The sequence below is a fragment of the Nyctibius grandis genome, chromosome 11 (assembly GCF_013368605.1).
Source record: "Nyctibius grandis isolate bNycGra1 chromosome 11, bNycGra1.pri, whole genome shotgun sequence".
NCBI classification, from domain to species: domain Eukaryota; kingdom Metazoa; phylum Chordata; class Aves; order Nyctibiiformes; family Nyctibiidae; genus Nyctibius; species Nyctibius grandis.
Window position 1 is genome coordinate 7,289,238 of NC_090668.1, and position 24,875 is coordinate 7,314,112.

The following is a 24,875-nucleotide window of genomic DNA, read 5'->3' on the forward strand; positions in this document are numbered from 1 at the left end:
CGGCTCCTTTAAGGGGGAGCGGCCGCCATCTTAGGTTCCTCCGCCCCCTGCCGTCACGTGACGCAAGCGGCCGCCATCTTAGGCTCCCCGCGCCGCCGCTGCGCCTCGGCTGGGTTAGGTGGGGCGGGCCGGCGGCGGAGCGGCGCTGAGGGGAGCGGCGGGGAGCCGCGCGGCCGGCGGCTGAGGGGCGGCAGCGGCAAGCGCCATGGAGCAGTGCGGCATCACCTCCTCCAAAACCGTCCTCGTCTTCCTTAACCTTATCTTCTGGGTGAGCGTGGGCACGGCTGGGGAGGGTCAGGGTCTCCGGGCGCGGGGCTGCCTTTGCCTCAGCCGTGAGGGGAGGGGAGGGCCCGGGCAGGCCGTGGCGCGAGGCCCGGCCCTGAGGGCGCTGCGGGCCCGGCCCGGGCCGCCTCGCCGCTGTCCGGTCGTCGCTCACGTACGGCAGCAGCTGGGAGCCCCCCCGCGCCGGCTCGGCGGGTCAGTTTGTATTTAAATGCTTTCTGTTTAACAGGCGTCTTGTGCCCCTTCGCGGGGCCCGTGTTTTAGCGGTGGGCGCAGTCCCTTCCCTCCCAGTCCGCCCCCAAAAAGTTAGGAGGTGGCTGAAGCTGATGCCTCAGTAGCCTTGCAGTAAAGGTTTAACGAGCGTTAGAGATCTTGAGGTAGAGACGCTTGTGTAATTGAATACAGCTTGAGCTGCGTTATTGAGGTTTTCAGGTCTCTGCTAGTTTAATTTTTGTAGAGCTGCTATGGCCATCTAGTTTTTAGCCTTCTACTTTAAGGACGACTGTCCCAAATACTTAGCAGTAACTATGGAGCACCGTTTTCTTCCCCGTATTTTTAACACAAAATTAGAATATAGATAGATAGATATAACTTAATAGTCTAAAAGCAAATCTTAGGTTTCACTTCTTCCAGTAACCACAGTTGCATTGTAGTATTTATGCATCGCTTAAACCTGCAACAGCTACAGTCGTGCTGACAGTAAGACAAAAGCTTACCTGGGTTGGTGGAACAGTAGGTTGCTGTAAGTGACCTTTCTCAGGATGGACATTTAGGCTGTAGCTTGGCATTATATTCTCTGTAACAGTTGGCCTGTCAGAACAAAATAACTAAATAAATCAAATTAAAGTCTATTCTGTAGACTTTAAGAATTCTTTTTCTGCATTTAGCTACTGCATTTCTCATCCTCTAATTCCGGCTCCAGGAACAGAAGATCTGTTGTCCCAGCTGTTCAAAGATTTCAGCTTTGAAAAAGTAATAGTGGGTAACAAGATATTAGAACATGAAAATGTAGCTATATATAGGTACATAATTTAATATTGAAAGCTATATGAAATCTAACAAGTGTTACAGGATAAATGTTCTTGTCTAAGTTTTTACAAAGGAATGCCTCCCATGGGTGCCTAAAAATGAACCATGGTCAGGGAAAATAAGTATCTGTGTAGACTCACCAGTGTGTACAGTTGTTCAGATGGATAAGCAGTAAATGTGAGGTATATTTGACTTTAAGTGGTGCATATTAGGAGTCTGTAATTCTGACTGAGGTGTATAGGCTCCATTCTTTATCTTTGAAGTATGAGGTAGTTACATCAACCTTTTAGTACAGCCATTTGTTTGGAATCTGCTTTGTTGGGTGTGGCTTTTTGTTACATGCATAGTTGCAAATGGCATTAAAAAACCTATTTGATAGCTGCTGTGTCATACTTAAAAGTTTTTGACTGGACATCTGGTTGTTTTGGGTTATATTCTTGATGGCATCTCAAAGTGGATTTTTCTTTAGTTGCTGATACAAATTAGGCTCTGTTTTGAATAAATGAACACAAATTCTGTATCTCCCCCATCCCAAAAGCTTAGTGATAGTTTTCACATTTTATATATTTGAAAGATATTGTTTCTTATTTGCTACATTTAGTAATTTAATTGCATGTTGAAATTTTGCAATTCAGCTTAAACAGTCGTGAGTACAAAGTTATTTTGTGTAATGCTGAATCTAGCACTTTACAATTTTTAATGACTTTTTTCAGACAACCTTGACTTAATTGAAAATGGACAGATTGTATTTAGGTAGGATGTACTTCATGTCAAATTAAAATGTCACCAATCATGTATTCTGTAAACCATCTTCAGCCTAAGAAGTAAACTTGTGCTGATAGCTTTTAGGCAGATAGGTAACTGGGTTGCTTGTGCTGGAACAAACTTACTGTTCATCAGCTGCATATAGAATGAGACAGGCTTTCTAAAAGTGAGAATTATAAAAATAGATGTTTTTTCCTCTCTTTAGCAAGCTATTGCCTAAAAATAGGAAATCTACATACTTTAATCAAAAGTAGTACATACTCATTTTTAAATGGCAAAAGAGAAAGAATTCCAGCTCTTGATCTAGCATGTTTTGTTTGTTGACTGATCTGTGTATGTTAACATTTGGTGCCCATCTAGTTGACAGTGTAATTGCTTCTGTGCTGTTACAGAAATCTTTTGCTTATCATTCATATGTAGTTCCAATTTTGATAATTAGATTATCCAGATTTCCACTGAGACTTGACAATGGATAACTGCCTATAATTAGTTAAGTAACTATGAAACCTCCTTTAATTGCTTTTATAAATTTAATGTGTCTCTGTAGGGTATCGTAGATAAATCTTACATATTATGATCATCATCATCATCTTCATGGTCATCTGTAGTAATAGCAAGTTGCTTCTGCATAGTTTGCTATCAAAAGTTCTGCAAGAGTAGCTGATCAAAGTGAATTACAGCTGCTCCCCTGCCCTGACCATGGGTCTTGTGTTTGCGGGAGGATGTGAATGTTCAGAGTGCTTTGGTAGCTGTCTTCTGAATGTGAGACGTTCAGAATATTATCGCCTCTGCTGCTGAAGAAAAAGCAGAGATGTTTTTGTTTTACTCTGTAGTCTAGAATGTAACTTTTCTTAAAATTTCTTTCAAGCCTTCTGAAAAAGGTAGATCAGACTTCCTGACAGGTCATAGCCATACCCACTCCATCATCTATGACTGCTGACTTTAATAACCCAGACTCCGTTCAGTTTGACAGTAATTCTACAAGTTCATCTCCTTTTGAAAAGCCTTGTGCTACTTATTAAATTTTCTAGTTAACACTATAAAAAAGTCATCTTGTTTCTGAATAGTCTTGTGAAAACTTTTTTCACATCCCATTAAATTCTTATATTAACTGTACGTTCCTACTTGTTGTTAATTATGACAGGATTTTTAAAAAAAAGAAAATGGGCTGTGGAAACTGTCTTCCTCTCACAGCAGGACAGGTGCTAGTTTATCATATAGAAAGCTGCATGGGCTTTATGCATCTTTCCAAGTTTTTGGTGTGGTGCTTTGACAGTTTAGCTGAGTTGTATTTGCAGGGATGTCAAGCAACAAGTACATGTACTGTAGACAGACATATTGCCTTAAAAACAAAGTACTGAAGGAAGAGAGCATCGTGAATGGTACTCATCAAGAGTAGCATGCTATAGATCTTGCATGAAACACTTACTTGAATTTTGGATAATTTAGCAGAGAGTGCATGAGCTCAAAGGTACTTTACAAAGAAATGCATTGATAAGAAGCATCAGTTAAAACTTGCCCTTTGTAGAAAGATTAGAGGAATACAGATCAGATTAACATGTTTTAGTGTTTTGTTGTTACAAAGTAGTTCTGGAGTAGATATGATAAATGGCAAAGGAAAAGCAATCCTTCAGTTGACCTCTATCTTGTCTTAAGTTTGCACAAGATCTATTTGATCAACTGGTGACTTCATTTAGATTATGCGAAGTCCTTTTCTTCAAGGAAAGGTATTGCAGAGGAAGTAATTGTGATGTGAAAGACAATATGTCTTAGAAATAACATAGTGAAACTTCTAGTAGATACCTTTTCATAAACATTTTTGGTAGAGTGGAAATCCCAACATTGATTGATCTGTCTGAGGATTTAGGATGTGGTGTGTTTTGTTTGTTTGTTTGTTTTTGTAGTGGGGAAAGATTAGAATGACAGGAAAACATTAAACTGTAGTCTTACAAAAGAAGTTAAAAGTTAAAATAGTAGTTGATAATCAGAAATATTTTTTTATACCTTGATGATGAAGTGTTGAATATGACTAACTACAAATAAAAGATGATCATAAAGTATTTGAGAATAGCATGATTTTTTTTAAAAAAAAGAAAACCTTCTGTTAAAGTAGAAGTCTGCATTGATTTGAAAAAGGAAGAAATAAATTAACCTGGAACAAATATCTAAAGACTACTGTCAAATGTGTTTATTTTGTGAACTCTTAATTTAAGGCTTCATCATGTGACTTGCATCATTCAGTTGAAAGCAGTTTGAAGAAATGAAATGAAGACAAAAATGCTAGGGAAATGTTTTCAGGCTGATGTTTAGAATATAGGATAGACGGATGAAATATTCAGAGACGCTTGTAGTCTTGCTTCAGAAAAGGGAGTCTGTCTATTTTGTATTCCCAAAGAATATATGTGCTTTGACAGCCTGCACTGCTAAAATGGTACCTAATACCTTGTGCTTGCTTTGAGGTTTTTTTCTTCACCTGTGTGTCCTGCTCCTTGAGAAAAGGAATGAACTCCACTTCTGCGGTACTTTCAACTCAGTAGTTGTGAACTAACTTTTAAAGTTGCTGTTCAAGTTATTTAACTGACTCGAAGTCATTAATTTTACAGTTCATTTGACAAAGCTATTATAAAACATTCTTTGGTATGTTTAGAGAAATCTTAAGGCTTCAGTTCTGTACAGCAAGAATGCTTTCTACAATTCTGTGCTCACTTTACAACTTATGCATGCTCACTACAATACAGTACCCATAGTATTAGAAATTATGTACTATTATCTTAGAGGAACTATCTGTGCTGTCCTTAAAAGGAGCTGTAGCTATCACAATACAGTACCCATAGTATTAGAAATTATGTACTATTATCTTAGAGGAACTATCTGTGCTGTCCTTAAAAGGAGCTGTAGCTATCAATATGTATGTAGTGTGTTTTGAGTTTCTGGTAGAAAAGAAGAAAGAAAATGCAGCAACAGGAAAATTCATTGAAATGCAGCAGTAGAAAGAAAAAGTAGGAAAGTAGAGCGCTCTTCCTCTTACACATAGGAATAACCCAAGTAATTTTTCTGTTTTACTGGGAGCTTGAGAATTGTTTTTGATCTGGACTTTAAAAGCTGGGGTAATGAAGAAACTTCTTAAAAATTTTTTGGTGATCAAAGACTACAACTGATAGATGATCCCAAAGGCTACCTATCAGGGATTACTTGACTGAAGCCTTTTTTTGTCTTGAAGGACAGTCACTTCTGGATGTGCAAGTTGAGTGTTTTGTGCTTCTGCTGCTATAGTAGTGAAGTGAGTGTGTTTGCAGGACTGTGCAACAGTTTGGAATCCTGTGCATTAAATGAACTAATTTTTTATCAAAAATTAGGATTTAAAACTCTGGAAGTGTTTGCCCTCTCTGATTTTTCTTACAATATTTGGATGTGAATTTTCAGGTAGAAACATGGCCAGGCCCTGGTTTTTGTGAAGGCTTCAATTTGCTTTTAAGTAATGTGGTAGGATCATTTATGTTTCTTTTCAGGATGGGTTTCAAGCCTTTGCTTGAGTTTTTTCAGGATTTTTTGCATCTTGTCTTGTGCTTAAAAGTAGAGCTAATATCTAACAAGCAACAACAGCTTGCCAAGCTGAATGTGATATCTTTGAGTAGTACATGGAATTTGAAGTATTGCTTTACCTGGTGAAACTTTGTAGGATGGAGTAATGATCGTTGTTCTTGTGCAGGGCAAGGAATCTGGAAACAGTGGAGCACCAGGCTAAGTTACAACCCTGATGACTAAATAGGTGTAAAAGAATGGCTATATTGTTAACATCTCTTCTAGTTCAAAAAAAAAAGTCTGCTGGTGCACTGCCTTTTACAGTTGGTGATACAGTTGGTGATACAGTTGGTGATACAGTTGGTGATACAGTTGGTGATACAGTTGGTGATACAGTTGGTGATACAGTTGGTGATACAGTTGGTGATACTTAAAATACATAATGCCAAATGGAAAAGCATTTGAATTTGAAGTTTTTATGCGTAGTGTTACAGAATTGAATTGGGCTAGTATAAACAAAGCAGTCTGGCTTACTTGAATTTTAAGTGGCTTTGTTTTATAAGCCTGTAAAATATTTGTGACTATGTTACAAAGTTGAATGGAATGTCTAGTTTTCTTCTCCCAAAGGATTTTGTAAGGCAGTTGTAGCTCAGTGTTCCAGTTAAATTACTATTGATGAGAACAAAGTAGAAGAGTGTCAGGAAGCCATTGGGTTCTAAGGTGGATGGGCACCAGTTTAAGCAAGTAGAGAAAATAATGTCAAGTATGGATGTGTATTTGTTCTGGAGGGGAGTGGAGAGGGAGATACAGAGTTACAAAGTGCTGAAAAGAATGTAAGAGAGAAATAAACAGCAGAGTTATCCTATAGGGCCTTTGAAGATAAACTTTGTCCTTCAAAAAGGACAGAAAGTTAAAAGAAAAACTTAGAGATCAGGAAGACTCTCTCTCTGCCTGAAAGTAATCAGGCTATGAGTACTTTAGTGTTGGAGAGAACTGAAAATGTCAGTGAAATACAATAGAAGTCAAATAATGGAGAAGTAGTGTGAAAAAAACCCACTTTTTAAGATACTAAGCACCCCAAAAACTGGGTGGCAAACCACAACACGCGTGTCCCTACTTATGGGTAGGGAAAATTCAAGCATTGGTACACGTGGAGAAAAGTACCAGTTACAAAGAATGAAAGTGATATAATTGTAGACCCTCAAAATTATTTATTTTTTTTTTTACAAAAAGGCATTTTTTCATCAGATGAGAAAGGCAATGAGAACAAAGAAACACTGAAGTTTAACATAAGGAAAGCAATACATAGGTTGGGAATATGGTCCTAGGACAGGAACCAGGCAGAAAAGGTGAGGGAGTGTTAGTGTGGTTTTTTTTTTCTTTTTTTGCTGCTTTTTATCAAAGATGATGCAGATGAATATACCATAGGTGTATTTTACAATCCTAGTCTTGAAAGATACTTTAGTAGTAGAATCACCAATAATTTGGTTTAGAGTGGTATCTGTATTACTACCAAAACCTAGCAATCAGCAATGGTAAAGATGGCAGTAGTAGGAATTTATAAGTAGGTGTCCTTACCAAAAAGGTGAAATATTTCTCTTACCTAATTGGACATCAGTGTGTATTTTCTCTTCACATATGATACTTTGCTGCTACCTTCATTTTCTTGTTCAGAGAGTATGTATTTTTCTTAAAACAGTGATTAAAATGCAGATTCTAAAGGGACAAATACTATTCTTTGGCCTAGTTAATTGAAAAAGTACCAAAAAAATTTCAAAAACTTTTTTGTGGGTTCTATTGTGGTCCCAAAGTGAAGAAAATTCAATAGCAAGGTAAACAGCAAAAGTAGCGTGAAGGACAGTGCTTTGTAAAGATAGAAAGTCTTTGGACAAGTTTTCATCAGCTCTGTTTGGGAGCAACATTAGTAGGATAGTATAAGGAAGCATTAGTTTGTAAATGGAGCTGCAGTGTCCATGGTTGATAAATGATCAACAGAACAAGTAGTTTAAATATCTTGCTTAGCAGTCGTCTTCTTAGCTAGCCAAAATTTTACCTTTCAAACTCCTGCAGTCTGTGAGCATTACTGAAAAGATGAAAACAGTTCTTGGTGTGTGTTTGCAGCCTACTTAGAAAAAAAACAAACAAAAAACCCCACCCACAACAACAACAAAAAAAACCAAACCTGAAACTGTCTCAAGGTGCATCTAGACAGCGTGTAACCTTGTATGCCTCAGTGCATGTGAAAGGTGAAAGCTGACTTTGTGAAGTAGACATGGGCTCAAGAGGCTGTATTATACCAGCCCAAAGATGGGGGAAAGTTTACTCACTCGAAGAACCCCAAATTTTAAATATGCTTTCCTATTATGCTTTGGGTGATGTTTATCATTGCGTGTCTCATTGTGTCATTAGATCTTCCGGCTTTCCCTCTGGTTCTTTGCATACTTGTTTGGCTTTTAATAACTCCTTAGAGGCCCGTGCCAAAGCAATCATATCAAGCTTTTTCTGAACTATGAGAGGTCTATGCATTTTTAAATTTTTTCTTTGATGAAAAGGATGTCTAATTGTTCAAGCCTTTTGCAACAAACTCTCTTCATTGACTGTACTTGTCTTGGCAGTCTTTTTAACAGTTAATTCATCCTGAAATAAGAGTATGTCACTTCAGGTTCAGCACTACAAGTTAGATGCAAACAACTCTAAAAGGATGTGTGAATGCTGAATAACCAGTCATCTCCCTAGAGCATGCATGTGACCTGGCACAGATTCAGGAGCTGCTGCCATCTCTATTCAGAGCCTTGAGCAGATTAAGTTCAAGAATGCTTCCTTCAAGCCCTGCTTGTCAAAGACTTATATGAACTGCACACAGTTCAAATATTTGGCTTCCGTTTAATGATAGGAAATGCATGATTGTAAATGTGGTAGCTTATTATTCAAATGTCTTTGACTTGAGTGAGTTCAGACTTCTGCAGATTTGCTGTTTACTCTGCCAAATAATAAGCATTGAGATTTAGATTATTTTATTATACGTTTTTTAAATTATCCTTGTGTCTTTACTTGTGACATAGATTTCAGTTTCTCTAGATGGTTCCGTTTTGAGAAGCAAATGATTTAAGCGCGTGGTACTGTTTTGGGGTTTGGTTTTGTTTTAAAAGCACACGTTCAACTTTATTCTTGGGTTGCAACAGGTAATAAATGTGCATTTAACTGGTGCAGTATTGATCAATGTAGATTGCATACTTTGTTATAGGTAAAACTAGCTCTTTATCTTCATCTGTATTCAGTATCTTCATCTTATCCAGTATTTATGCTTTATTTACATTAACATGTAACACATAACGTGGTATGGAGGTGGAATAAAACCCAATTGTGCTGAAGACCAGATGTTGAAACTACTGAGTTGTGGGGAGGGAGGAAGGACCTCAGGCTAGTCTGGTCCCATCAACTGAATGTCTGTTAGCAGTTAGTAGAGTAAATGCACTCATCTTCTGGTTTGGTTTCATCCAAAGTGAGTCCTGTTATACCATCCTAAGACTATTCAGTGCTGCAAACCAGAAGGTAGTAAATGAAAACCATCAGAAGATGAGCAAAAAGGATTGTTTCAAAAGCACTTTCCTAATCCCAGCTAAAATGCCGATTTAGAGGCCTCCCCCCTTCCTGGTTTAAAGCAGGCTGAAGAAAACACTAAGCATCACATGGTTGTGTTCTGCAAGGAAAAGGGAAGGCATTTGTAACTTGTTTTCCTGTAAACTGATGAGGTGGTGTTGCTGTTTTCATTGTTATGTGATAGACCAGGTATTGTACCAGTTCAAAAATAATGTTAAACTGTGATACACAGAAAAGGACTTTTAATCTTTATAGGCACCTTTGCTTTCGGGGCTCCCCCACACACACACCCCACCAAAGATTACTTGTTGAAGTGATTCTGAGGAAGAGAGCACAGTAGTTTTTAAGGGTATGGTCACTTCATCAAGTAGAGGCAATGTCTTTCTCATCAGCTTCCTCATTGTTCTAGTGCAAATTTATAGACATATGAATGCACACTGCAAAATTCTATAGATTCTTCCACAGAAACAGCAGTTCCACAGCCTCCTTTAGAAGCAAAACCTAAGGCCAAATGCTGTCATGGCCAATTAGTCATTACAGTACTCTGTGGAAAGGATTTAGTGAAGTCTTCAGACCAGGCTGCTTTAATCAGAGAAGTTTAAAGAAAAATCTGCCTTTCCAATAGTCAGTACAAAATATTAATTTTTTTGACAAGCACAGAGTGTGGCTTTTCTTAGTTTATGAGAGAATATTTAATCTCTATACATGTCAGACTGATGTTGTCGGGCATAATACTGTAAGAGTAAAGTTTCTTAAAATGTGTATGCTGCTTCAAGTATGGAGGGAAAGCTAACACCTATAGACAGTTTTTTAAAGGTTAAACCTTTTTGTTTCAAATATATTCTTTAAATATATGTGTTCATGCAGTTTATGAACCAGATTTCTCTCAGAAAATAAGGAATCCACTTAAATTTCACGCAACAGAGAAGGACAAAGGGGTTCACAAACGGTGCTAATTTCAGTCTTGTGGTATATTTTTTTGTGCCCAATGCCAGCCACAGCTGTGTTTTTCGTTTGCCACCTTGCAAGATACCATATTTCTAACAAGCGTTTTAGTTCTTAGAAATGGGAGATTACATCACTGTCCTGTCATTCACACACTTCATTGCTAGGCAACACTGAATGTAATTCCATTGTTCAGTGACACTACTTTGAGTCTTTGCTTTGTGTACAGAAATTGTATGTCTGCGTTTTGCCATGTTGTACCCAACATGGCAGGATTTATATAGTGGGATTAGCATTTCAACATCCTTTGTGCAAAGGGGCAATTTTGTAATAGCTTGTTTGCTTCAGATTTTCTTGTCTGGAGAAGATGTTTTGCTGTTGGTCTTTGACTGTTACTGAGGTTTCAGCTTCACTACAGTTCTGTCTACCTAGCACCTTCTATTGGATGAATGTGAGCCTCCTGGATGCTTTTAAGATTCCTGCGAAGTACACACTTACCTTCACTGCAGAAAGAGAGGCAGAGAGATGAAATATATTGCTCAAATCCACACAGAACTGATGATACTTTTGAGCTGGCTCTTAATACCTTTCTCTTTAACATAATGTTTCTATAACAAAGTGCTGCTGGGGATATTCCATATGTAAAGTATTATTCTAGTAGTGTTTATGCAGTCTTGTTTTATAGGAAATAGTTGCAGTAATATTGCAGCACATCTAGCACATAGTGGCAAACAGGGCTGAAATACTAGGTACCAGTCTTCTTATGGCTTGTCTTGTTCTGTGCCACACTGAACTGCCCAGGGAAGCTGTGGAATCTCCATCCTTAGATTTTCAAGACTTTGGACAAAGCCTTGAGCAACCTGGTCTGAATTCATTGTTGACCCTGCTTTGGGCAGGACGTTGGACTAAATGATCTCCTGAGGTTCCTCCTGGCCTGAATTGATTCTTTGATTCTACAGTAGCATGACCCAGTCTTGTAGTGTTGTAGCTACTGCAACTAGCTATATGTGTGTCTGTCTGCCGTCCTCTTCACAGTGCAGGGGTAGTTACAAGGCCACTGAGTGGGAAAGGAGGGTTGGAGGCAGCCTGCAGTGTTCCTCCTCAGTTCAGAGCTAAGTGTGTAATATTCCAGTTGTGTGAACTCTTGTGTCCAGGGTATGGATTGGGTTGTAATGGGGACACTATCCTTTACAGCAAAATGAAATTCCTCAGATCATAGCTTAGTCGTTGCATCTTCTGAGTGGATTGTTTTAGCTTAGCCTTGTATTGTCATGAAATATTCAAATTATGTTGTCCATAACTGCAAATCAATTGAATATAAATTTTTCATTTTCATATATAGCAGGATTGTTTCATTCTGCAGCTTCTGCAGTTACGGAAGATGTTTGTAAAGCAAAAATTGATGAGGCCCTTTTATTTTGAAATAAATGTATGTTAGGTGGCTCCTCAAGCAACAGCTGTCCTTCACTAGGTTTGCTCAGCTTAAAGTTGATGAAGGTATTGATGTGTTGGGATCCCTGTAACTGTAAGGGAGGAAAGGTCATACCAGATTGATTTAAGTGCTTTGTCTTAGTGTTCTAAATCTGTGTAGTGGCAGAACCATCCTACAGGTCTTATTTGCAGTAACTTTAAGTGATATTTTGTTTGTTTAATAAAGACCATTTTGTACAATGATCCTTCTGAGAACATCTTTTTAAAACTGGAAAGTTTTGTAGTATGTGTCTTTAGGTATTTGGTTCTGTCTTTTAATGATTGGTGTGTTATATTTGTTCCCACCTGCTTTATTGGTTAGAAACAGGTTTTCAAGTGCTGTGAATGCTTCAGAAAGGCAGCTGTTTCTAGCAGTTCATCTTTCCGTAGCAGACGTTGAAGTATGCAATGTGTGTCTGTGTTCTGTTCTAACATTAAATCATAGGTAGTAATCAGCAAAATGGAAGAATAAGTAGTAGGTAAATAATGGCAGAGAACTGCATACATGTTCTGAAAAGCTGTTGAATAGCAAATAACTTGCTGCTTGGATGGGCTGGAATCCTGTTCTCAAAAGTATGAGACTGTGAATGTTAGACTATGTAGAAAGCGTAGTTCACGGCATGGGAAGGAAGCGTTTGAGAACAGGGAGCAAGATTTTCATGTTCAGAGCATGATTACCCTCATTTCTTGACTACATGGCTCAGAAGATTTCCATAGTATAGTCAAAAATAAACCTGCCTAGATTAAATGTAGTTTGAAAACTACTGCCTGACTTCCATTTGAGATGTTCCCAATAAACGTATCTTGTAACCTAGCAAAGATGTCTAAATTTAAAAACTAATTTCTGAGGAAGATTACTTTATGGTGTTTGATAAAGTCATTGTTGCAAAGTAGCTTTGCTGAAAGGAGAGTTTGGTGTTCAAAGAAACTTACCACATTATTGTGTCTATTGTAGGCAGCAGCAGGCATACTGTCCTACGTGGGAGCCTATGTGTTCATCACATATGATGACTATGATCACTTCTTTGAAGACGTCTACACACTAATTCCAGCAGTTGTTATCATAGCTGTGGGAACACTTCTTTTTATCATTGGACTTATTGGGTGCTGTGCCACAATTCGAGAAAGTCGCTGTGGACTCGCTGCGGTAAGCTCCAGAGTTGTTATAAGATGGTGTTTGCCTGTTGTATATTTGGCTGCCTTCACTTTTAATATAGACTTCTAAAATTTTCTTAAAGTTTGTTCTAATCTTATTTTACGGCCTTAAATGTTTTCCCCTTATATTTTGTTATGAACATCTTATTTCAATTTTCTGTTCTGAGTAATGGTGTTAAATTAGCCAGTTCTGGCAGTAGAAGGCTCCTCAGTTCTACCTTTTTTTAGAACTGTGGTCATCTCATTAAAAAAATGTAAAACCGTCTGATTAAGTCATAACAGTTTTTAAATCTCACTTTTATCTCTTCTGATTGAAAAGCTGAAATTGGACAGAGAAAGGTGATCCAGGGGCCTTCTTGTTTTAAGTATCTTGCATCAAGGTTAACTGAGGGTTGTTACGATGCCTAAATATTTTTCGTTATGGCTTAATTTGGACACTGTTTGCAATATTTTATGCCGTGTGTGTCCAAGCATTTTAACTGTAATTTCAACTTGAGAATTAGGTAGGAGAGAAGAGAGGCCAGTATTTAAACTGTCCCCACAGGGTGGTTTTTTTTTTTGTTTTTTATTGGATGCTGTGTAGACTTTTAACAGTTTATTTTAAAAGTGCTCTTAAATATACCAAGACAAATGCATAGCTTGCTGTCTCTGTCAGTTGTTACAGAGCTTAATGTGAAGAAACATTCCCTTAGTCTATTTACCACTCTTAGTAACAGCCTGGGTAGCTTCTTTGGTGTGATGTTCCTATTTATCTAACAGTAAGAAGACTGAAAGAAACACTTGATTAAAGCACTCCAGTGTGGTGTTTTCGGTCCTAATGATCAGCGCTTGCCTGGCTGGGCAGCTTCTTGGTGAAGCAATGAACACTAAAGTTTCTTGAATTAACTTAATTCTGGGCTCATTTGGTCAACTTAATTGCCTGCTTTAGGTTATCTGTTAAATCAAAACCTTACCTGAAAAATTACTTTAAATAGCCAAGTGTATATGGAGACTATCAGAAAGTAAATGGGTAAAACTATTTGCACAAACATTCTTGATTATATTTTACAGTTTGTGATCATCCTGCTCTTGGTTTTTATCACTGAAGTTGGGGGGGTGGTTCTTGGATACATCTACAGAGCAAAGGTAATAACTTCTCAATTTCAGTAAATGTTTTATTGTGAACTGTGACCAAAATTAAGAGGTGTAGTCTTTATTGTATTTGATTCTGTTAACGGGTATTTGTTAAGGGAGTAAAACCAAACCTCTATGTGGGTTAATTTGCAATATTAATGTCTTAAAATTTAGAAGATCAATATTCTCCAAAGCAAAGCAGAAAGTTTACCCGGAGGCAAAAAACTAGCTGGAATATATCATTAACAGTTGAACAGTAGAGGGGAGTTGTGGTAACTGGTATGTTTTCATTTTCCAGATGGTCTTCTAATTTATTTATGCTTTGACTTTGCAAGTCATTTAGGATGCACAATATTTGAACATAGGGCATATTGTTTTGATATGCAATAACTTAAATGTGGTCTTGTGTTTTGGTATACAAACTAAGGCTGCATAATAATAAAATCTAATAGAGTGAATGTGTTAATGTATACTGTCTAGCTTTATACAGGTTGTTGACAAGGGTTATGGCTAAAGAAATTGTGACTTTTCCCACTGTTTGTTTAATGGAAGTTAAGAAACAGGATTTCTAGTGTCTTGGCAGTGCACTGAGAAGATCATTTGGGACTCTGAAGCTTGTAGTGGAAGTAGTCCTTAGAAGCAACTGAGAATCAGTACAATTCCTGGAGAATGGGAAACGTTGAGTTCTTATATGTTAACTTGAACAGTTGCCTTCTGCTCCAGTAGTTGCAGAGGCATAGTGTATTACAGTGTAGTTATTCGGGAATTACCGTGGATCTGACCTGGAGTAAGTTGTGCTCATCTTGTGCTCTTCTGTGTTCCAGTCTTAAAATGACTTGCTCTTTTCCAGTTAACAGCATTCAGAGCAGATAAAAGCAGATGCATAGATCTTTTGTCCCTAGCCCATCTGAAATTACACACTTGAAACACTTGAAAACTGGATTGGTCCCAGCTACATGTTCCTGTTGCCTCTCATTTTTCTCTTGCTACCATACAGTTTCACAGCTGTAGGTAATGCATGGTCAGAGCTTGGGGGAAGAGGGAAGGTAGTCTCTTTTTGGTGGCAGCATGGTCCTATGTTAAGCCATTTGTGGGGGTCAGTATTTGAAAACTGAATCTTAAATCTTTTGAAAGGACAGACAGGTGGTGTTAGTAGAAATGGTGGGTTTCTACTACCGTGCAGTACTTAGCATCTCAAACTATTGTTTTCAAGTGCAACAAGAGTGTCAGAAAAAACTTAAATTTATTATCAGTGAACTAGGAGGTGAAATCTGAAGGCCGCTCTGTGCTTTGCTAACTTTGTTCTGTTGTTTCTGACATGGCATGTATAGATCTGTGGGTTTTTTTGTTTTTGCTTTTTTAAAAAAAAAGAAACGTGAATCATGTTAGAATTACTTTAGTGTTAACTGTACAAACTTCCAAACACAGCTTTGCCATGACTTCAGTCTTTTTTATTTGTTTCTTTTTTATTTGTTTTATTTTTATTATTCATCAAAACTGTTTGTACCAAGTGAGACCAAATACAATGTCTCAAGAAAGTGGCATTGTGCCCTTTTAAGATACAATGACTGGTCTTAAAATCAGTTAGCTTTCCAACATGCCTTTGTAAACCTGCATGAGTATGTCTGATTCAGACTCTTCCTTCAAAACAGTGCGAAGCATGCCTAGGTCATATTGTGATAGACTGACCTGCTGCAGAATCTGCTGGCATTGGTCCTTATCAGTAAAAGTAAGGCTTTTTGTAAATGGCAGTAGGGATTGAACAGGCTGTCAGTTGATTGAGGACTTTTTTTTCCCCTGGGTGGAGTAGTTCACTGTTGTCATTTTTCATAAAACCTACCAGTAAGCTAGAGCTCATGACTTCTGTTTGCGTTGCTTATAATTTGCATGGCTTTCAGGCGTAATGTTGCCCTAATTGAACCATAAACCAAATGATGTACAAGCAAGCACTGAAATAAATGATTTAAAAATCTATATGACAAATTGAACAGCTGTTTTGTTACATGAATCAGAGTTGTAAATCACATCAGTTAAATCATCAAACAATTGATTTTAAAGTAGTCCAACAAGCTGCCTGTGCAGGCTAAATTGACTTTCATTCATACTTGTCTTGATACAGATTTACTTGTCAAGTTAACCAGGTTTCTTGGGTGGTGGGGAATGAAGCTTGTGCTATCGCTGCAGAAAATGCTTCGCTTAAAGCATTTAAGGGAATGAGGTGTTGGCAAGGCCATCCTACTGTAACTTGCAAATCTAAAGAATATGCATGCTTAGTTAAAGTTTCTGTGGATTTAAATAACACTTTACAGTGAAACATATTACTGAAAAGGTTCTAGTAAGATTTTTCTCCAAAATGGGCATTATAAGGTGCCTTTTGGGGGTTGAGTGATGATTCTTGGGTGACATCCATTTCTAACACATGTACTTGACAGCATCTTTAGCAGCTTGACTCATCTGCAGCAGCTTTAGGAGCTATTCCAGTAGCTGTTGCTATGTACAATGTACTGCCATCAGCATTTCTCAGGAAGTGTGGGGGGACTGGGACTGAAGAGAGCTTGGTCACTGGAGTGTAGAATAGTCAGCCAAAAGACCTCATCTTTGAGAATTTACCTATGCTTCAATCAGAATGGGAAGAGCAGGTGGTATGACTTACTCATATCCTTGTTGTCCTAAATGGAATGGGTTAGCCCAGATGGTTATACTGGGTTTGGTTTGGAAGTTTGAAAGGAGTAGGAGGAAGTGGAAAGGTGAATGCATGCTGTTATGGAGAGCCCTTACATGGAATACCTGCCACAGTGTCATAATAAAGGCGATTTCCTTTCTGAGATACATTGCAAAGCTACTTTGTCTAAAATCTTGTGGAAGATAGCTGCTTGATTTTTTTCTTGTCCATTAGCTGCAAGCTAGCAATGTCTTTGCAAGAATCAAGTTAGAATTTTAAGAAGCTGTACCACCAAAGTATGCTGCTTTCAGATGATAGGGGGTTACCTTGGTTTCCTGAATTGCTATAATTGGAAGTGAAATTATTTTACCTAGACCTGTACTACTTCTGTTTGTGTGCTAATACAGATGCTTTCCTAATACTTCCCAGGTGGAGGATGAAGTTGATCACAGCATTTGGAAAGTGTACAATGGATACAATGGGACAAATCCTGATGCAGCCAGTCGTGCTATTGACTATGTACAGAGGCAGGTGAGACTGCGAAGCACATGGGAACTTTCCGGTCCTTTCTGTCCTTAAAACACAGATGCTGCATTGCTCTGCTACTTGTGTAGCATATCCTCCTCCAGTCTGACAAATCTGGGAAACAGATGATTGGTCAATAAGTAGTTTAACTTGATTGGAATTAGAATTATGACATTGTTGATGGGGAGATGCATTTTGTGTAAATGGCTATCTGTCAATCAGTGTTTGAATTTAAATATTTTGTACTTAAGTATTTTTCTGTAATGGAACATTGCAGATTGTTCTCATGTCTGCACAGATTTATGTAGAATGTGCTGGGGCTGGGGGCTAAGTGTTCTTGATTCTAGCTGAAAGCTAGTGTCACAAGCTTCTGGAGTTGAGGCTAAAAACCCATCAGACTTAAGGAAGATTCAGGAGATTTCAACATTCTTACAATTGCATCAATTTAAAAAGTTGTCTAATATTTACATATTAAATGTCTAATGCATTTAAGTTGGTCATACTACTAATTAATACCTTGCTTAAAATCCCTTCTGAAAGGGAAGAAGGACGAGAAGCTGGTAAATTGGCACTTAGGGCAGTACCTCCATTTGAGGCTGCACTGTACACAAGAAAACTCCAAGGACTGCAATAGAGTGTGAGCTCTCAGCAGAAGGGAACTGTATTTATTTTTAATTGATTCATTCCTGAGGGCTTTCTACATGGCCACGTAGACATGTGACTATATAAAATGAACTTTAATTTTGCACCGCAGTTCTGTGAGAAGAGCAGATGCTCGTTCATGCCAGAACTTTACGTGCAGAAAACAAAGGGTTTTTTCAAGCATGTGTAGTAAGCTTTAAGGATAGAACTGTTCTAAGCCAAAAATAAAGTTTTTGTCTTGTCTGGGAGGCCTGAGGGAAAAGTGGGTTGTCAAATGTTCCCCAAGAACTGGAATTTCAAGTCTGTATTTTGTAAGGAGTATCTTAAATGATTTAAGGCTATAGGCCCCTTTACAATACATTCAGTCTATGATTTGCATAAGTAACTGTCAAATAATTTGTGCTACTCAAGTAACAAAGGTAGCCTAATCTTAATATGCTTGTGTTCTTGGTGTTACAATTAGAATTGCTGTCTCATTCCACTTCTTGACTGATAAACACATTGGCTCTTTACCTGTGTGTTTTTTCAGCTGCGCTGCTGTGGGATCCATAACTATTCAGACTGGGAGAATACGGTCTGGTTCAAACAAACTAAAAATAACAGCGTGCCACTTAGCTGTTGCAAAGCAGCCTTCAGCAATTGTACTGGCAGTTTGACCCGCCCGATGGACCTTTATTCTGAGGTAAGACAGCCAAAGTATGAACTTAAGTAGCCATATGCTTTTGATGACAATCGTTTAATTTTCTTTTTAGTGGGAGCATGGAGTCTTGGGTGTATTTGCTTTAACAGGAAATAAACATGGTTTCTAGAGGAAAAAAAAAGTTCTCCTTTTTCATCTGTGATATACTAAGTAATGACTTTTCTTAGTGTTTGGATTATCTTTCTGCCCTGTTTGGTGCTTTTGTTTTGTTTTGGGTTTTTTTTGGTGTGCCTAAATGTGGTTGCTGGATGGATATATAAGAAGTCTGCTTGTTTCAGGGGTGTGAGGCTCTGGTTGTAAAGAAGCTTCAAGAGATCATGATGTACGTCATCTGGGCAGCACTAGCATTTGCTGCTATTCAGGTAAGAGAATATTCTTTAGCTGTAAACTTTTTCTCAAATGAAATTCTAAACTGCTGTCCAGGTTATTACAGGTATGCACAAGATGATGACAGCTTTAGTCCAAGCTTGGTTTGAGGGGTAAATGAACATCAGTCAAAAGGATCTAAACACTTGAACAGAGAACTTCTCAACCATGCATGGTCTAAAAACTACTGCGATGTGGATGTATATTGTGTTAGATTTGAAGATAGCTGAACAGTCATTGTTACATGCAGTAATCTGCTAGAATGGAAATGGTAAATTATTTATTGAAAACTAATTATCTAAGTATTAAGTATCATGAACGTGCTCTGATGGCATTTAACACTTGAAGAATTTGCATAGTATTTAATTTCCAGCTTTAAAACAGATTGCTCATACTTCATGCCATTTTAGAGATACATCAGCTTAACTGTGCTTCATGGTATACAAGTCATGTCAAGACCACCTGGGAGATACCCCAGAGTTTTTGGTAGCATACTCTGCACTTGTTCAACTGAACTTTGCATTGTCTTGAAGATTTCTTCGTTTCTGGACTTAAGCAAAAAAAAAGGTTCTAAACTGGAGACCCCGCCTACTTAAAATTGAGCACAGGCTGTCTCCCACATGAACCTTAATTGTTAGTTACCCTGGTCATAAAAAGTAACTGAGGAAATAGACTAATGTGTGTCTTAGTATTTATTTAGATTTTTTAAAAAGACTGAGACTGTATTTTAAACATATCTGTAAAATAGGAATTTTGAATGCTCATCAATTTGGCAGGCTTAGTACATTAACCACATAATTTTCAGACTGTGCCAATGTTTCGGCCTCTGAGAAATGTAGTACATATGCTGAGTCCCCAGAGACTTGAAAACTAACTTCAAAGTTACTTTCGTGCCCTTAATAGTATTTGAATTCAGAAAACGTTGTACCCGTTGAGTCAGGCTGTTTAGGCACTTTTGTTTTCAAAAGCAGCTTCTGAACTGGATTGTATGTTTGAAGGTAAATAATCATTTGCAAACAGTCCTGTGAAAATATGGTTAAATTGCTATTTCAATGCTACAAGGATACAGTCATAGGTAACACTGTATACAGTAATATTGTTGAAATGTCCAGAACCAGATTACTTCAGCTATGGAACTTCAAATTTGGTGAGATCTGTACTCAGTCTTCTAAAGGAAGGTATTTTTTTTTTTATTGCCATTCTTAAAACTTTAACTATTAAAGCAATATTTAGTCTGCTTGAACACTGAAATATATTTGTGTAATGTAAATCAATGTATTTACCACAACCATGGTTACTGTGGCAGATTTTTTATGTAGGGAAAAAATGTGTATTATGAGGCTGGGTGAGGCATCATTCCTAGTTATGGAGTTTACAGATTAATGGGTCCACCCCAAAATGTAGCAGAGTTATAATCCTCTCTTGGGCCAAAATTTCTGACACGTGCTTGCAATGGAAATGTGGCTGCTTGCATCCTCCTGTTGTTCCTGACTCATCAATTCTAGGCAAGCATGTTAGTTGTATCCCTTCTGCAGCGGGTGCCCTTTGATTTATCTCCACATGTCAGTAAGCAAGCTAGTGGCAGAAAGTACATATTGTATAAACAGTTTGCTAGTGCTGCAGTATAGCATTTTGAAATCTTTTTGCTTAAAGTTAAAACAAGGTTTGTGATACCTGTTTAGAAAATTAATAGAATAAAGATAAATATGGAATACAGGGTGTTGGGGATACCCTTGAAGTTCCAGTCTAGCAATATTCACTGAGTGGTAATCACACTTAAGTCTATCAGAGGTTATATTCTTGCATCTTTGCTCCACAGTTGAAATGGTTGTAAATTCACGTGTATTAAAAAGACATTAATTTTGCTGAAGCTGATACTAAACAGTATTCAAACTGTTATGTCTTAAGTTGCAGGAGAGACATAAGTTGTGACATCCTCTTATTTGTAATACAGAATTTAAGTATGTACTTGGCCTGATTCTCTGCAAAATAGTCTGTGGGCTAATTGAAATGGAGGTAAGAATGTAAACTTCAGCAAATGACCTGTAACCTAGGTCATGTCCTGTAAACTTAGAGAAGTAATTATGTTTTTCTTACCTTTTGGTGAATTTTATGACCTTCCCTCTACTCACTGCATAGAGTCTGCTCTGAACTGATTGTTACTTTGTATGTTATGCAATAAGGCTGTCTGAAGTTCATTACCTCTAATAGCTTACATCCAACAAATTTAGCCTTCAGTACTTTCTTGAAAATGAAAAGACTAAGAGGAGAATTTTTTGGAAGGCTTGGAATTTGTTCAAAGCTTAGTCTTTTCTGCATATAAGTGATGTTTGGTATGTTCATGTTTCAGTTACCATGGGGATCTTCGAGTGTGCAATAATTCCCTGGTCTCAACCACAGTGACAGCACAGAACTACTAACAAATAGGAGGCAAACTGTAGGGAGCAAAGGCATTGCAGTGCAGTAGAAGTGCCTTGATTAGCTGCAGAGCTCATTCTTAAGGATAGCTTTTGTAGTTAGGGATCATGTACGAGATACTGAGCTTGGCATATATATACAGCCAGTGAGCTTTTTTGTACAAAAAAAACCCAAACAGGTTTGGTGAAAGCAAATTGAAGATAGTTACAGCTAGCAGGCAAATTTTTTAAAAAAAGAACACACAAAACACACAAAAATCCCCAAACCAAAAAAAAACCCCACACCAAAAAAACCCAAACAAAACCTTCTGACTGTGGGAGATGTGTCTAAACTTTTCTGAAAGTTGAAGAAGAGGCAGATGCATGGATCCTTTCTCAGCACAGACTTCTAAAATATTTTTGATCACAATGTTAAGTAGCAACTGAAGAGAAACGGAATCAAATGCCTTAGAAAAAGTTTTAGAGGTATTAGCATATTTTAAAAAAGACATACTAAAGAATTTCTGTAGAGAAAGTTGAAGTACGAGGATTGCTTCTGTGTTTACAGTGAATTCTAGGAATATGCGTGCTGGCCTCCTAAAGGGTATAAATGGTTTAAATAGTAACTCAAAAGTTGATTACATGAGTTCTTACTATGGCACCTGATTGTTTCTGATTTCACACAACTCTGTATAAATTGAATGTCTTGAGTGAGTCATTGGCCAGGATTATCTTTGTGTGAATAACTGTAAATGTGATGGAACTACTTTTATTTATTTGAAATACGTGGCTGGAATGAATGATAACAAATGACTAATGGAGGTGTTTTTCTGCAGCACACCTTTCCTTTTATCCTTGTTTTGAACAGGTAAAAAGATGAAGTTTCTGTACTTGGAGGCTACAAGCCTTCTTCAGAGTTCTATAGCCACTGGCACCTACCATAAACACTCCATCTCACAAGTCTAACTTAAGGGGTTTTTTTAATTGTGGGTATTATCTCCTCACTTAGAAGGGCTCTGGCCATGAAGATTCGTTCTGTCATGTAACTCTGTTTTTCTCTTACTCTGACATGAGTATAACGTATACTTGGGAGTTAATCTGTGAACTGAAACCACACAACTACTGATGGAAAGTGAAGAAAAGTGCTGTTTTTACCCACAGCCTGAACTGCAATACTCTAGATTACTCTCCATATGGTTTTTTGAACCTGAGCTGGTTTCTGCTATAGATCCAAAGCATATAATGCACTCCAAAGAATATTAACCTTTACAGCTTATTCCTTTCCAGGAAATTAAAAGCTTATATTAGAATTTCATCATGCCTCTTTTTTGATCACTGCTTATTTAGACTTAAGATTTTTAAAACATTCTCTCTTCAGTCTTTCACTAGACTTGAGTACTATGTTGCATGTACTATCATTTAGTTTTTAAACTTGTCACATATGTGATGCTTAAATCAGACTTTATTAAAAAAAGTGAGTAATTCTCCTTTTGTCCCAGTGCTGTGTTTTCACTGGGTTTTTGCTGTATCAGTGAAGAAGCTTTATATGTGGTTGTCTGCTCACCCATTTCATTCTTGTTTGCTTTCTGTTCAAGGGATTTTTTGGAGTGATTTTTTTTTTTTTTTTGTAAATAAGTTTCTAAAAAACAAACCTTATGGGTGATGCTTTATAATCCAGAGCTATGACAGGAGCCTCGTGAAATATTTGCATCTTTGAATAAACTTCTATGCATATGACCAAATGAATACAATCTCTTACTGTACTAGAAGCTATTGCCAATTCCTGTAGACCATAGAACACAACACTATACCTGATCTTTTTGAGTAGGTGCAGTCTTATTCTACCTTCAGTAAACATGCAACTTCTGTAAGATATCATACTCTACATCCCTGATCACATTTCTGATTTAAGTCTTGTAAATGTATACGAGGCGATCAAACCTTAAAATCCTGGCAAGCTTGCCGGCACGCTCATGATACTGTGAATTTTAACAGCAGGAAAATGTCTAAAAGTGAGTAATTCACATTGGACTTAAGCTTTCTAATATCACATGTTAACAGAGATTGAGCACTTGAAAGAGATTTAAACGGTGAAGTGAGTTCATAAAACTCCTAAAGTTTTGCTCTTTTTCATCATGGCAATTAGAAGCTAATGCATTTGAATATCACTTTGATTTCTCATACTAGATACAGTATCTAAATCTATCTTTCATAAATTAGTAATTTCTTCCATCTGAGTTCTTGAGGCAGAATACAAGTGGCTGACCGAAAAAACTTTAGTTAAAGATGTCCAAGACAATCTTGCAAGAAAATAAGGCTGGAGTTCATGGCTCTTGCTTTTTGCAGCGGGAAATGAAGCTTCGTCAGGAACAATGCATTTGTTGCCATTTACCTTATGGACAATTACAGTCTTGCGAAGCATGCTGACAATTTCTGTGCTGAGGTTAAATCTCTTGAAGTGCCTTCTTTGTACTCAGCTTGTTTTCTTTTTCTTTTTCTCCATAGCTTCTGGGCATGTTGTGTGCCTGTGTAGTACTATGTAGGAGGAGCCGGGATCCTGCGTACGAACTTCTCATCACTGGCGGAACCTACGCCTAGAGGAGAATGCAAACACTCAGTTCAATCTTATCTCACTTATGTGGAAGGTGAATGGGCCAGGTCTACTGCGATAACTTTCTTGCCCTAAGCTTAGTCAAAGCACACCTTTCACAGATGCGGACAGATGTATAGTACACTGGTGATGGGCAAAACAGCTTTACACACACCTGTGACTTTCACTGTTATAGCCAGCTATTCATGTATCTAAATGTTTTAGTATACTAGTAAACTTTCTAATTTCAGAACCATTTGCAAGTTAAGTGTAATTTGGTTGATATGAAAGTCAAAGGATGTGTGCCTACTTTGGTAGATTACCTCTAAGCATTAACTGGCTGATTCTGGCATATAGAGGATGTCTTAAACCTTCACTACATGGAACTTGTTTGGCCAAAGTTGTACAAAGGAAGCCAGCTGTATTTAATTTGAGAAAAAAATATTTTAATCTTGCCCCTCACCAGTGTCACTTTTTAAAAAACACTTAAGTCCAGTACACTTCATGTATAAAATTGTAAAAAAAAAAAAAAATAAAAAAAAAATAACCCACAAAATTTTAGGATGACATGACTGCGGTTTTGACCTTCATAGATCAAATCTTTCAGACATTAGTGGTTTAAAATACAAGCTGGCTTTTCAGGAGTATAATGTATGCACTACTGTTCTATAATGAAATATTTCATTTTTCTATGAAGAGCGGTTTTATGTGTTGAGTGAACTGTTACACAGTAGATCTTAAATTGGTTTGGAAACAATGTAGCCATGTAGAGTAGCAAAGTAGTATGTGAAAGTGATCTCAACTGTAAATAGTAAACCTGATTAAATAAGTCTCTGTATATCCTCCCTATAAAGATGTCTTGTTTTCTGTTTAAGATGCCAGTGTATCTGTTCAAATGGAGTCCTGGTCTTGTAGAAGCATAAGCTTTAGTATGAAAGCACCTGTTTTAATTGGCTTCACTTAAATAGGTCTATATTTAAGGTTTGGTGGAAGATTGATTGTATCATATTTGTTCTTTTTATTTGAAACAATACTAGAGAAACACGGCACAACAAACTTGGTTGACCTTTGTGGAAGGTTAACATCTTGTGAATACAATAAAGGAAGAAGCTG

General features: G+C 37.6%; 1 protein-coding gene across 1 annotated transcript; it reads left to right on the forward strand.

Annotated features, from left to right (window-relative positions):
• Positions 1-81: 81 nt before the first annotated feature.
• TSPAN3 (tetraspanin 3) lies at positions 82-24,615 on the forward strand. Its single transcript, XM_068410481.1, has 7 exons — positions 82-268; positions 12,569-12,760; positions 13,819-13,893; positions 16,973-17,074; positions 18,240-18,392; positions 18,689-18,772; positions 23,678-24,615. The coding sequence occupies exons 1-7, from the start codon at positions 206-208 to the stop codon at positions 23,768-23,770; spliced, it is 762 nt and encodes a 253-aa protein (XP_068266582.1). The 5' UTR covers positions 82-205; the 3' UTR covers positions 23,771-24,615.
• Positions 24,616-24,875: the final 260 nt, after the last annotated feature.

Bases quoted from the DNA above. Each gene is read 5' to 3' on its own strand.
- TSPAN3 (XM_068410481.1), top strand. From the start codon at position 206: ATGGAGCAGTGCGGCATCACCTCCTCCAAAACCGTCCTCGTCTTCCTT. The intron at 17,075-18,239 runs GTGAGACTGCGA...GTGTTTTTTCAG, and splicing joins TTGACTATGTACAGAGGCAG to CTGCGCTGCTGTGGGATCCA. The intron at 18,393-18,688 runs GTAAGACAGCCA...TGCTTGTTTCAG, and splicing joins CGATGGACCTTTATTCTGAG to GGGTGTGAGGCTCTGGTTGT.